Consider the following 13,642-nt stretch of genomic DNA (forward strand, 5'->3'; position numbering starts at 1 on the left):
AATGTTGACCTGGAAAATCCTTGATTGCATGTTAACCTATGTACAGTAATATGTGATTTAGGTCATAAAAGCAGAATCCGTTCTGCAATGAAAAAAAGTTCAAGACTAGACCGTATATTCTTATTTCTGTTGTGTCTTGTCAAAATATATACAGCTGTGTACATTACCTGTAGACCTGCTTTTGGGCCGTTTGTGTGTGTGTGTGTGTGTGTGTGTGTGTGTTTACTTAACTAAAACAGTCCTAATATTTAATCAACCCATCCGTGTTTCCACATCCCATAGAGATGGTCAGTCTGTCTGTGCATTAGTGAGGACTTTTCATTAGTAGTACTGGTTTTATGAGTATCAAAGATTTATTCTATCAGGAGCTAATCAAAAAAGAGTCTTTTTGAGTGAGCTATCCAATCATACACTAATTCATTCCAAACCACTGATTCATTCATTAGCAAAGCTGGATTTTATGGCTGAATCTGGCCTTTTCTACCACTATTTCTGAAATGATATGAGTAGTTTTGGAATTATATTTCATATTCAGTCTCTATGGTGAGTCACTGAATCACTAAATATGCATTCCTGAATTCACTCAAACCTATTTGTTCAAAAATGCTGACTTATTCAGGAAGTAGTTCACCCAAATATGAGAAATTCTGCCATCATGTTATAATGTATTTCTATACTATGGGGAAATAAAATGCTCTGGGAGCCTTCATTTGTAATCTATACCTTCGCCAGATATTCATGAATGGCAATCGTTTCGAGAGCCTGCCTGCTGGACATTTCCTTAAGCAGGATGAACTTGTTTTCCTTGACCTCAGGAACAACTACCTGCAAAATCTGACTCTAGGTATATTGGATGGATGCTTGTATGATGTGTTGTCTGGTAATCCATGGCCCTGCAACTCTAGTTTGGCATATCTATGGCACTGGCAACATATGAATGAAAAAACACTTTTTCATTATGATAAAATAACTTGTCAAACACCTGAACACATGAAGTGTAGAAAACATTACTGAAATTGCTGCTGCAGAGTTTGGGATCACATAATACATCCTATAATAAAATAATAAAATGCATATTTTAAAACAAAACAAACTTCTAAATGCTCTATAAACTGGAACCTTAAAAATGTACTTTGCAAAATGATAATGCAATATTTACTATACTCTTGGGGGGTTACTTTACTTTTATATCTGATATAAAATTCTTATTTCATGATATGTACTTTAATTGGTTAACAATGAGAAAAAGAAAAGTTATTTCTCCATCAAATGTGTCATCATGGAGTAGAAATGTCATTTTATTAAAAAAGGTTTGTGCATGCATGTCCATATGAATATTTTTATGCTTAAGTGAAATTGTGAATTAATGTGAAAATCTTCTCTATTTACAAATAATTTAGGAAAAAATTATTCAATAAAATACTGAGAGTTCCTAATTAACTTAGTCCAAATGTAATGTGTGCTTTTACAGAACGAAAACCTGATGTTGGTCAGCGGAGGGCACTAAACTCTAATCAAAGTATTTAGAGGTACATACTATGTCATGAGGGAAAAATGGTTTCAGAGTCATTAAAGTCATTCAAAATGTTTCATGTGTACACCTATCTTTATAACTGTTTTATCTGTTATTGCTTTTATTAATGCATTACAAACTGTAATTTTACTTTACCTCTCTCGCTAATTTTTGTGTTGTGTATCAATTTGTCTTCCCGTTTCTCTCTGATGTAGGCCGTGTGTCCTCCTAGTGTATCTTAGTAACATGTGCCTTTATGCATTGCAGAGATTTATAACTCCTGTGTACAAGGGCCATTTCCAGTGGAGGCTACTTATGAAAATTAAACTTTTTCATGAAGGGCATAAAGAGGATAGAAATGATCAGATCGTGCCCTTGTTCCAACTTCTGCCCCCAGCTCCCATAGAGAGAGACATTATGTTGGGGCTTTCAAAATGTAATTGATATTGAATTTTTATTGGTATGACATCACTGTAAAAGCACTCAAATCTATTTCTTCAAGTAGGAAAATAGCATGGTGAATTATGAATGGGCATGTGCAGTTCCCATTAAGAAAGCCATAACAAATACAGAGAAAAATAATAAATTGATCTGACATGGTTGTAAGGATAAGTTAATGATAATGTAATGTAACGTAGTTTACACTTTTAAACCTTCAAAAATGCAAATGGATGTGTGTCTGACCCTGTTTTCACCTACTAAATTGCATTATGGATGTGAAGATTGTCTCAGTGTTCAATGCAGCGTGATGATTTTTATAATTCCTCTGAGAGACTGACTATTACCTCAACCGTCTTTAACAATGCTTTTCAGGCCACACATCTCATGCACTTTTATTGCCAGAATAAACCTTTTTAGAAGGTTTGAAGAGCTCCCAGAGGCTCACAAAGCTGCTTTGTGACCTTCAAGATCTCTGAAATTGACCAATGTTTTTAGGTCATTGATCATATTTCATTGTTAAGTTGTTACAGTAAACAATTTACAATTACAATTCATTTTAAATTGACAGGAGATGTTGAATGTGACATAATATATAATGATAATGATAAAAGTTTGAGTATTCTCAAGGAGAAAAGTAGGAGAAAAGTATGATAATTCATTCAAGGCTATTCCACACTACCACTTAATCGATATTAAAAGCATAAATGCTAATGAGATTCTTCAAGATGAATTCCTTTACATTTGCTAACATGCTTGCAATAAAAGTAAACTTGCATTTTAACAGGCAAAATTAAATCAAATGGTTATTTATTTACTGAATTCACGCTGATTCTGACATCAGACCAGTGCACTTCTATATAAATCAAGTACTTATATTTCAGAGTTTACTGTTCATATTTTATCTGAGATGTGAATTTGAGTTCTCATAAGAAGAATCGTCTTTTTATTTCAATATCGAGTTGTCCTCGCGGGTTGTACCAGAAACAATCTTACAACTCGTTCAGCGTAGTAATCTATAAGATTCTCATGCGATTCACGAAACAAATGACTCTTATGAACTGGTTCTTTTGAACAGTTCATAAGGAATCCTTCACCTCTGGCTCAATTACTGAACAATTATTTTTTTTTTTTAATGAAGGAAGAGATTCCTACATATGGAGGCTGTATACTATAGTTCAACGTTTTGAAATGATGAAAGACATATTAAATTACATAAATTCCTAAGTCAGATAAATGCTGACAGCTCTATATTCATCTAAATATCCTGTAATTATTTTTTTAAGAAATTCTCTTAAGCTACAGTCCCATGATCCTTCAGTGATGTTTCACTTCCACTGTTTCCTTTCAACATTGATAAGAAAATTAAATTAGCTAATGTTTTTAATGATTTTTTTTAAGGATCATGTGACACTGAAACTTCAGAGAATGTTTTAAAAAAGAAAAAGAAAAGAAAAAAAATCTACAAACTCCAAACTATACAGTGATGCTGTGGACGAAGAAAAAAAAGAGCCACTGTATGAAACACTGATCCATTGGTCAAAAAGATTTAAAAAGGTCATACTAACTCTTTAAACATTGTGCCCAGAATATTGTCCATATCCTTGGAGAAATATAATCATAAGTCTGTCTTATAACAGTAATTAATTATACAGAGTAATGGACCTGCCCCGCTCTAGACCCGGCTTGCCATTTATGGCCAATTTCCTTAATTAGGTGTCTGTACAGTGTGAAATATATCTTCAATAAAATAGTGTGTTTTGTGGGGTCTTGCTTGACTGAAGGGTGCGAATGATGTAGAGAGAGTGTGCCTCCATAAGATTTAAGAGCAGGGATTTACTAGGCTTTCCAATCTCAGCTTGTCTGTGCTGTTGTAAGAATGACCTTGCTGTTGTGAGAAGACTATAATGTGACTGTCACTTCCTGTAGAGATAGAGATCCTCACAGCAGCTGAAATGACATGAGGTGGTCTTTTTCACAAAAACCTTTAGTGGCATCATATTTATACGACTTGATACCATCTGTTATCTAAAAGTTAAGTGTTTTACCATCCAGTTTATTTATATTATCCTTTATGCTCACATTTTTATCCTCATTTAGCAAACAGGCTGGCATAGTAGCATAGATGAGTACTGTGTGTTTTAATGTGGTTGTGGCGCCCAGCCATCTTCCCAATTAACCTCCCCTTAATTCACTCAACATAACTCATTTTTTCATTGATTTCAGTCAGAGGTTGCTATTTGCTAAATCCACAATGGTCTGGATGTTTTAAGTGCTTATTTCACTTAAACAATTCACTTAATATTTTAATTCTCCAGTATATATTTTTTATACACATTTTTAGTGTTAGATGTATAATCCTAAACAGAAACATTTTCATTTCAATTCAGATTATAAACAATAAAAAGCTGATATGTTAACTTTTGACTGCATTTTATGTAAAAGCCTTTTTCATTTCTCTCAGATTTTCTGCTGACCTCCTAGCACTCTTTTGTGGCCCCTCAGTCCCCCTGTTTTAAAAGCCCCTGATTTAAACAACAAATATTAATCCCATAAAAGGTTAATAGGCCTATTCTTTTTTGCTTTTCAGACTTTTCTCTCATTTTCTTTCCTTATCCACCGTCAGTAAAGGTCAGTTTTCATCACTGTGATTATTCTTTTCTGCAAATGTGCTTTTTCTCCATTTTCTCCTCTGAAAATTACTCTTGATGCGAAGGAAGATCTCTTTCATCCTGTCATTCATTTTGCCTGTTGGTATTTTACTGTTTGTGATTCTATGAATTCACATTTATTTTTATTAGATTCCAGATATTCACATTCTGTCCACCTCAGCACACGCTTTAACATAAACTACTGAAAATTATTAGCTCACACCTGTTTGTCTCTTGTTATTTAATGCTTGTTCTCCCACAAACTTTCGAAAGGTCAAGCACAGTGACCTCTGAAAAACAGACAATTTGTAAGAAACTGGCAACGTAGAGACTTGTGTGCAATAGCTGCTTTTACATCATAGAACTCCAGGAGGGGAAACTTATATTTAGAAGCTGAATAGCAGTAGGCTTTGAGATTCCAAAATGTGTCTGATATGGAGGGGGATTGACTTTGTTCTCTGATTACAATGTAGTGTGTGTAACTCAATACTGATCCATGTGCAATTCAGATTTTGGACACCGTCAGCTGCATGAAGCATGTGCTTCTCTCTTAGCTGGACAACAACATGATGGTGTCAGAGTTATAGAGGTGCATTTTGCTGTTCCCTATTTTAGTCATCCTGTGTTGTGTGATGCTGATTTAGCTGTGCTGGTGGGGTCAGTGATTACTGGCTATTAGCAAGGGCTGCTCTTTCGTGCACCCACATTCCAGATCGAAGCCATATCTCAGTGTCCAGCCATAAGTAGTCCTACACACAAACAAAACAACTTTTCCATGTGGGCACAAATTCAATGTATTAATTCATTTAGAATAACACCCACACACGAACACACCCACATCCATGTCCACCCATGTCTTTCAGGAGCCAACAACTGAATGTCTCACACCCGAGAGGCGTTCAAAGCACTGCGGCAAAATTCAGACCCTCTAGTGACATATCATTCAAACTCCCACAGAGGGGCATGGTGGTTCACACTGTTGTTTAATAGGCAAAAAACTTTTTTTTTTAAGCTAGGGAGATAAATAGTACAGGTAAATTCATAGATGTCTACATGTAAAGGACAAGATCAGAGTGAATTGTTTAAATAATCTGATGTATCTGAAGCACCAAATTGTAATCGCTACAAGGTTTTAGAGATCAACTGGAATATCATAGCATGCACATTCAGTCACCATAACAAAAACACACTGTTTTACAGTTTTGAACTACTGCTATTACTCAGTCTAAATAGTAATAATAATAATATATTATACAATCCGTTGCTGTTTTTTAATGTCAAATGGCTACAGAAAGAGAGAGGTGAAATGTTGAATGAATGTGGAAATGTGGAAAGAAAAGTAAAACCGACAAACAGTCACTTTATTGTGAAGATCATTGAAAAATATATGAGGTTACAAAAATGTATACAAATTAGGTTGTGATTGAGAGTACTCTAATTCCATTTAAAAGTCAAGTGATTTCTCTTCCTTCAGGCTTGTTCAGTTAAGAGACCAGTCAGATATTCTCATTACTGTAAAATGTCTTCAGAGACAATGAGTCTCGAAGCCTTTGATGTGTACAATTTAAATGATTGATTTCAAATCATTTTGTTTTTAATACATTTTACGTACAATTATGATCAATCCTTTTAAATGTACTTCTCTATTGTTTTATTTTAATGTTCCTTGATAAATTGTTGTTCTGAGTTGCATTGACCCTTTGTAACCCATTTTATTTCATTATTTTTCTGAAAAGAGACTTAGGGGGGGGAAACTTATAGCTACCATGTAGGCCTATTAATAAAAGTGATTAAAACAAGAGACATTGTATATGATAACCATCAAGTTTTGAGGGTTAGAGTTACAACATTAGACAGACAGATAAATTGCTGTAATAATCACAGTGTACTGTTCATATTGATTAGTTCTGTTTCCGACTTAGTTTATTATTTTGAAGTATTGATAAAGGACAAGCGCAAATCTGTGGAAGCATATAGGCAGCAATATTCAATTTGCGATGTAATATGCAAAATGACAATGCGATATGTAAAATGACAATGCATTTCTGTATTTACATTTACATTTTCCAATACATTTGTGCAACGTAAATTACATAATTTTCATTTGTTTTAATATGTAAAATGAAAACTAATTTGAACGCTTTATAAGTTGCAAAATTAAAATGAAAATGTATTACAGAAATGATTAGATATGTATAACATGTTCAAGCAAAAACTGTGGCAAAATTATCATTTAAATATTATTTTACTTAAATGCATTAACACTCACAGTCAAGACACTTACGATTGCATTTTCATTCAATGTCCCGCAATGAATGTAGCAAAATTCAATGTGCACATTGAAAATGCATGTAATGTCTGAAACTACACTCACTGTTAATTAGAATAATATTTGTATCAGATGTAGCTGGGCACATAATTTGTGCTGCTGAGACCTGCAAATTATTTCTAGGTTGTAATATTGTATGAATATTGTCCCACAGATAAATACAGTGCAAATAGTTCTGTCTCTTTGGATAACAGTGAAGTGGAAATAAAAATCAATAATATACTGAACAGTTCCATGTCTGTAACATTTACCACTCTCATCTTTTAAGTCATAAGGCACTAGGTATGTGTGTGTGACATTAATAAATATTTGTAAAAATTAATATAGTTACATTTCTGAAATAAAAATAGTAAAATTAGCTCTATGCTGCTCAGTGCCTCTGTAACCTACCCCAGAGCGCCCTCTCGCGGCTGTAGACAGTAATGTTTTCTCTTGGTTTCTGAATAAATGCGACTTATAGTCCAGACTTATATATGTTTTTTTCCTCGTCATGACGTAATTTTGGACTGATGCAACTTATACCGAGAAATACGGGTCACATTATTATTATTATTTATTATGAGAGTAATTGACACAGACTAGAACTTTAATGTTTCACCAAATTCAGCTCAGATCTTCAGACTCGTTTGACTCGTGTTGCTGTATAACTGGCCAGTCTTACCTTCCCAAAAAATCCTATTTAATATTATTTCATAAATTTAACTATATTTATTTGCACTTCACTGTTATCCAAGGAGACAGAACTATTTGCACTGTTTTTATCAGTGGGACAATATTTATACAATACTATAACCTAGAAATAATTTAACGGGGTCTCTTGCAAGTCGCAGCAGCACGAATTATGTGTATGTAATTTAATTTTCATTTTCATTTTGCACCAAACGTTGAACAAATGTATTGGAAAATGTAAATGTAAATACAGAAATGCATTGTCATTTTACATATTGCATTGTCATTTTGCATATTACATTCCAAATTGAATATTGCTACCCATATGCTTCCATACAAATCACTCTCTAGTTGTTCTTGCGTTTATGGGCTGGTTGACCTTTGGACACATCTGCTGTAACACCAAGTAACGGGATATATGTGTCACTCTGTGACGCGCTCACAGCAGTGCTATCACAAACTGACCTAGTGCCAGCCGAAGCAGTTCTTTCAGCCTTCAGACACTCCTGCTTTTCCTCCTGCGCACGTAACGCCATGAGTTCGATCTCATGCTTGGCAGCGGTTTCAAGCACACGCTGCTTACTGTAAACAATGACGAAGTTGTTAATAATCGGGTGGATTGGCAGCGCGATCGCTATTACGCCACACAGAAAACTGACAGCGGCGTTGCACCTGCCCAGCGTTGTTTTAGGATAGATATCCCCATAACCCACAGTGGTCATTGTAATGACAGCCCACCAAAAGGACTGTGGGATACTGGTGAACATGGTCTCAGAGTGGCTCTGTTCCAATGTGTACCCTAGGGCGGAGAACAGGAAAATCCCCACGCTCATGTACATGAAAAGCAGACCCAGCTCTTGCAAGCTGCCTTTGAGCGCGAATGTAAGAGTTTGCAGACCTGATGAGTGGCGCGCGAGTTTGAAGATGCGTGCAATGCGCATGATGCGCAACGCTTGCACTGCCTGCTGGACGTAAGCGAGCTCCATCACGGCAGTGCCCAAATGCATTAGAATCAGCAGTACGTAAAAAGGCATGATGGCTAGAAAGTCTATTATATTCATGAAGGAAAACACAAAGCGCAATTGGTTCGAAGAGGACAAGAAACGCAAAACGTATTCCACTGTGAACCAGATGATACAAGCCGTCTCGATGGATTCAAGGGTCGGGTGTTCCATTAGATTACCCTCGGCATCTTCCACTTGGAGCTGCGGGTTGGTGCCCACGCACATGACTACAGAGGAGAGCAGGATGAACGCGAACGACACTACTGCGATTACGCGCGCGGCTAAAGATGACTCGGGTTTCTCCATGAGCTTCCACAGGAACGTTTGGCACCTCTGACCTCTAGTGACCGTTGCATCATCATCCAGGTCGTCCAGGATGGCCTTGACTTTCTCTGCTATTTCCTCCAGCTCGGTTTGAACCTCATTTAAACTACTTATACAGCATTCGTCCAGATACTCCGCGTCGATCCGCCAATAGTCCATCTCTCTCATGAAGCACATGGGACAGATTCCTCGCTTCATATGAATCTCTCCGTTGTAATACAGCTCTAGGATGCATTTGAAGGCCTCTGGGTCTCTGTCGAAGTAAAACTCTTGGTTTGAGTCATCATAGTCATCACAGAGAGCGCAGAGATTTTCTTGTGTAGAATACGTGGCTCGGTTTACCAGTTCCGCCAAACGTGTCTCTGGATATCGGTTCAGCACGTTCCCGTGGAGAATGTGCTTGACACCACCGATATTCACAGCAATCTCCGTCTCCTCACTGGCCTCTAAGCCGTTACAGTCTGCGTAACGAGTCCTCGGGAACTCCCACATGTCAACTGATACAATCCAGAGTTTTAAGCAAAAACAAAATAAGAATCATTTTTAATCTAGAGGAACATATGCTATAAAAAGCGACATGTCCATGATATAACAGGAAAGACCGGGGCTAGAAACTGCCACATATTTTCAGACTGATTTTTTATATATATATAAATATCTGCTTCCTACTTTTTCCCGAGAAAAAGATTAAGTTACTAACACATGCTGACCTTTTATGACATTTGCTATAAATTCTAGGGCAACAGAAATGTCAAATGAGACTTTATATTATATTGTTTGGACAAAAGTATATTTCAAGTAATATGTGGTATAAATGTAATAAACATTTAATATGTATGTGACAACTTGCCCCAATATGACGTGAAAATAGCCTACTTTTTCCTTATAGTAGATTATACTGACACGATATTTATATATATATATAAACAATTAAAGAGGGTTTTGATTTTGGTTTTGATTTTGATTTTTAGCCTACATACAAACCACTGCAGGACTATTGAGATACAGTCCTTGACAACTTCCCAGTGTGACAACTAGTCCCGGTTTCCCTTTTTGTATTTGTACATTAGCAAGAAAGAGAACAAAACCTTATTCAAATATATTTAAAACAGTGTTTGCATTAAGTAAAGTGGAGCTCTGCACATTAATGTTCTAATGTAAATGGTCAACTGTGATAAAAATAAAACTTACATATGTTTGGATCAAAGCCTGCGAAGAAAGTCTTAAAAAGTCTTAAAAAGACTTCAGCTGAATAATGTCCGAATAAATCCTAAAGAGCGCAACATGCAAAGACGGGTGACAGGAGCAGAACTAAGGTGTGTTGTGTGTGTGTAGGGATGGAGCAGGCGTGATGGGGGGTGGGGGGGGGGGTGGAGTATGGGGTTAGAATTGTTGCATTATTCCAAATAAATAGATTATGATCCACAAATAAATGTAACGAGATTCACAAAAATATATCAAATTCACAAATGAATATAAAGAGTTTCACAAAAAAAATTAAAACTCACAAATAAATAAAATGAGATTTGCAAATAAAAAAAAATATATTTACAAATGTGTTTAATGTCACAAACACAACTCTACCTGGTATTTATTTGTGAACCGCTGTCTGTGCATTTGTAAATCACTGCACGCATTTGTGGATCGGTTCCTGTGCATTTGTGGATTTGAAACACTTCTAGCGTCGACGTGCAGATAAATCCACAAATAAGTGGACTCCACCCACCGTTTACTCAAGCCAATCAAATAACGGCCACATTGAGCTGACCAATCGTAGCACGTTATCGCTTCAACCAATCACGTTTTGGCTTAAATCCGGGGGAACTGCGGGAATAGACACCGAACTTGAGACCAACAACAGACAGTCAGGGCATTTCTCAATACCAAGTTCGCAGAGTCTGGACTTCCGTCCTTCCGAGTTTGGACATGCCAAGTTGGACTCAGAAGAACGAACTCTCGAGGACGGGAGGACGCGAGTCCAGTCATTCTACAAATGGAACGGCAGCGTACTTGATAGCTTCACTCAGCATGCATGTTTTACTTGAATTAACTTCTTTTTTATTTTCAATATATTAAATATATTAGTATTAAAAAACTAATATTTACCTACTCTGATTATTTTCACTTTATATTTATAATGAAATTGAATATAATATTAAACGACTGTCTCTTTTTTATTTTAAAAACTATTAAACAATATGTGGTTCAGGTAACATTAATACTGTGATTATATTTACGTCGTTCAAAATAAATAAAATATGTGGAAACAACTGCCTCTTTTCATTAAGAACAATCTAGCAATAAACCCACTCAGCTACAATTTAAATAATACGGTTGAAAAGTGTAAATCAATTGTAAATAAGTGTAAATCAAAATGGAACAGCTTAGGATTGCCATTGCAATTGCTATTTATCAAGATGCTGAAGAGGAGGCTGTCGAACGGAGGAGACGAATCCTTCAAAGAAAAGCCAGGATGCAGCGGAGGATGGCGAAGAGACGTGCCATATTAGCATGTCTCTCTAGCATTGTACGTTTTTCTAATTATTCTTTCTTCATAAACTGCCCATATACTTATGTGGACTTAGTTAGGTATATCCAAATGAAAAGTCATAATAAAAATTTATTATAATGTATCATATAGGCACCCTATCAACAGACTACAAAGTACTATCTCACAAAAAGTTATGTAAACTATTGCAGGGATGTAATGAGACAACATTAGATTTTTCAGTATACCAAATAAACTGACAAGTACAATAGGTTTGACAGTTGATAACATTTAAATTAACTAGCTTACACTTCACACACCTTTTATTTGTCTTTGTGGTGCTCAAATAAGTTTATAGTTTATCATCTTTATATAGCTAGGTGCACATCATATTACTGCATTAACACAAACAGGACAATTTAATATCTATAATAATCATATAGGCTACAACTTTTAGACTCTGGGATGAATGTTGTGCTAGAGCTTATCAATAAATGAATGAAACCGAAATAGAGTATAAAGAAATACTTCACGAAAAGAGCAAATGTTAGAGGGAGATTTAATTATGGCAGATTTTAGTAAATTTTAGACAAAATCCTTAAAACAACTGAGTATATAGCTTATATTAAATCCAAAAATATAATAAATACAATGCAACGACAGTACATATAGTAACAACTTTTTAAAAGCAATACATATAACAAATACATAATACAACAAAAGTAAAAACATTCTTAATATATTATCTATATATTTTAACAGGAACAAAGTCCCACTCGCAGGTATTCACAGATCAATGACCAGGTACCAATCCTGGTCAAGTTTTTTTCTGGAGAGGATTTAAAGCCAGCTTTCAGGCTCTCCAGGAACAGCATCAACATGCTGGTACAGATGCTGCCCCGTCAAAAAGCCCATGGATGGAGCCGTGAAATTGAAGTACTTGTTACGGTTTATTGGCTTGCCTGTTGAGCATCCTACAGGGTCACATCAGATGACTTCAGCATGCCACTTTCAACAGTTTGTAGGACTGTTCACAATGTTGTGGAGGAGATGATGAGGTGGGGGGCCTTGCTGGCCATGAGGCATTCCGCTGTGCTGCTGGTGCCACATCAGGATTGTTCCTCCTGCAATGCCACAAAAAAGATGCTACATAAATAGAAAGATCTTCCCTTCCATCATTCTACAGGGCACCTGTGATGCTAAAGGCATATTTATAGATGTGTATATTGGCAATCCAGGCTCTGTACAGGATGCCCTTGTGCTGCGCAGATCACCAATGTACCAGCAGGCTTTGTATTCACCAGCTGGATACTATCTTTTGGGAGATGGGGGATACCCTTGCTTGCAGCATCCTATTGCAATCATGACCCCATACCGCCAGCCTGTCGCAAGTAAGAACACTTTTTTATGTCAGACAGACAGACACACACACACGATAAACCAAATTTTTACTGTTATGAATTTGCAATACACTACACATTTTCTACACGATTTTTGATTAACAGGCCAAGTTGAAGCCCGATACAACAGGCATTATGCACAAGCACGGAACATCATCGAGCGCACTTTTGGGATGTTAAAAACTCACTGGCGTGCAATTTTCTTGCGGGCCCTAGAGATCAGGCCACTGTTCGCCCCAAAGGTGATTGGTGCCTGTTGTATCCTCCACAACATCTGTGTGATGGGAGGTGATCTCTTGGAGGAGGAGGAGGAAAGCCAAGGACAAGAAGACAGCGAGGATGGTGAGAATGCAGCAGTGGGTGAGAGGGACCTATCAGGGAACCATCTCCGAGGACGTCTGGCTGCTCAGCTTTCTTCTCCCGTGGAACTGCCTGGGTGTCTAACTGAACAGTACTACATCTAGACAGTAAACCTTTCCAGATGTTGTCATGTTCATTAAAAGAGCAACATAAACAGTTGAAATAGCTATGACATTAATTAGAAAGATAGGTATGAATAAATGTGCAAGTAGATGGGTATAGATACATTTATACGTTTTCTTAATGTTGGTATGTTCTTCTTGAGATTTAACTGCATGATTGTAAATAATTGTATACCACTATAGACATTGGATATTACATTATTTTATATTATTTGTGTTTTTGTTGTAAATATAAAGAATACACTGTTGCTATAACAATGATTTGCCAGGGTTGAAATTGAAACATTCATTTTTATTTTTTTTTATTCAAATAATCTATATAAAATCATTTATCATTAAATACA

At 36.2% G+C, this 13,642-nt stretch overlaps 1 protein-coding gene across 1 annotated transcript; it reads right to left on the bottom strand.

Annotated features, from left to right (window-relative positions):
• Nucleotides 1-7,942: 7,942 nt before the first annotated feature.
• Nucleotides 7,943-10,252, bottom strand: LOC132091855 (potassium voltage-gated channel subfamily F member 1-like). Its single transcript, XM_059497951.1, has 2 exons — nucleotides 10,120-10,252; nucleotides 7,943-9,425 (listed from the first exon to the last, which is right to left on the bottom strand). Exon 2 carries the CDS (start codon nucleotides 9,418-9,420, stop codon nucleotides 7,948-7,950), a length of 1,473 nt encoding a protein of 490 aa, XP_059353934.1. The 5' UTR covers nucleotides 9,421-9,425; nucleotides 10,120-10,252; the 3' UTR covers nucleotides 7,943-7,947.
• Between the last annotated feature and the right edge of the window lie 3,390 nt (nucleotides 10,253-13,642).

Source organism: Carassius carassius, chromosome 18, assembly GCF_963082965.1.
Source record: "Carassius carassius chromosome 18, fCarCar2.1, whole genome shotgun sequence".
Taxonomy (NCBI): Eukaryota; Metazoa; Chordata; class Actinopteri; order Cypriniformes; family Cyprinidae; genus Carassius; species Carassius carassius.

Bases quoted from the DNA above. Each gene is read 5' to 3' on its own strand.
- LOC132091855 (XM_059497951.1), bottom strand. From the start codon at position 9,420: ATGTGGGAGTTCCCGAGGACTCGTTACGCAGACTGTAACGGCTTAGAG.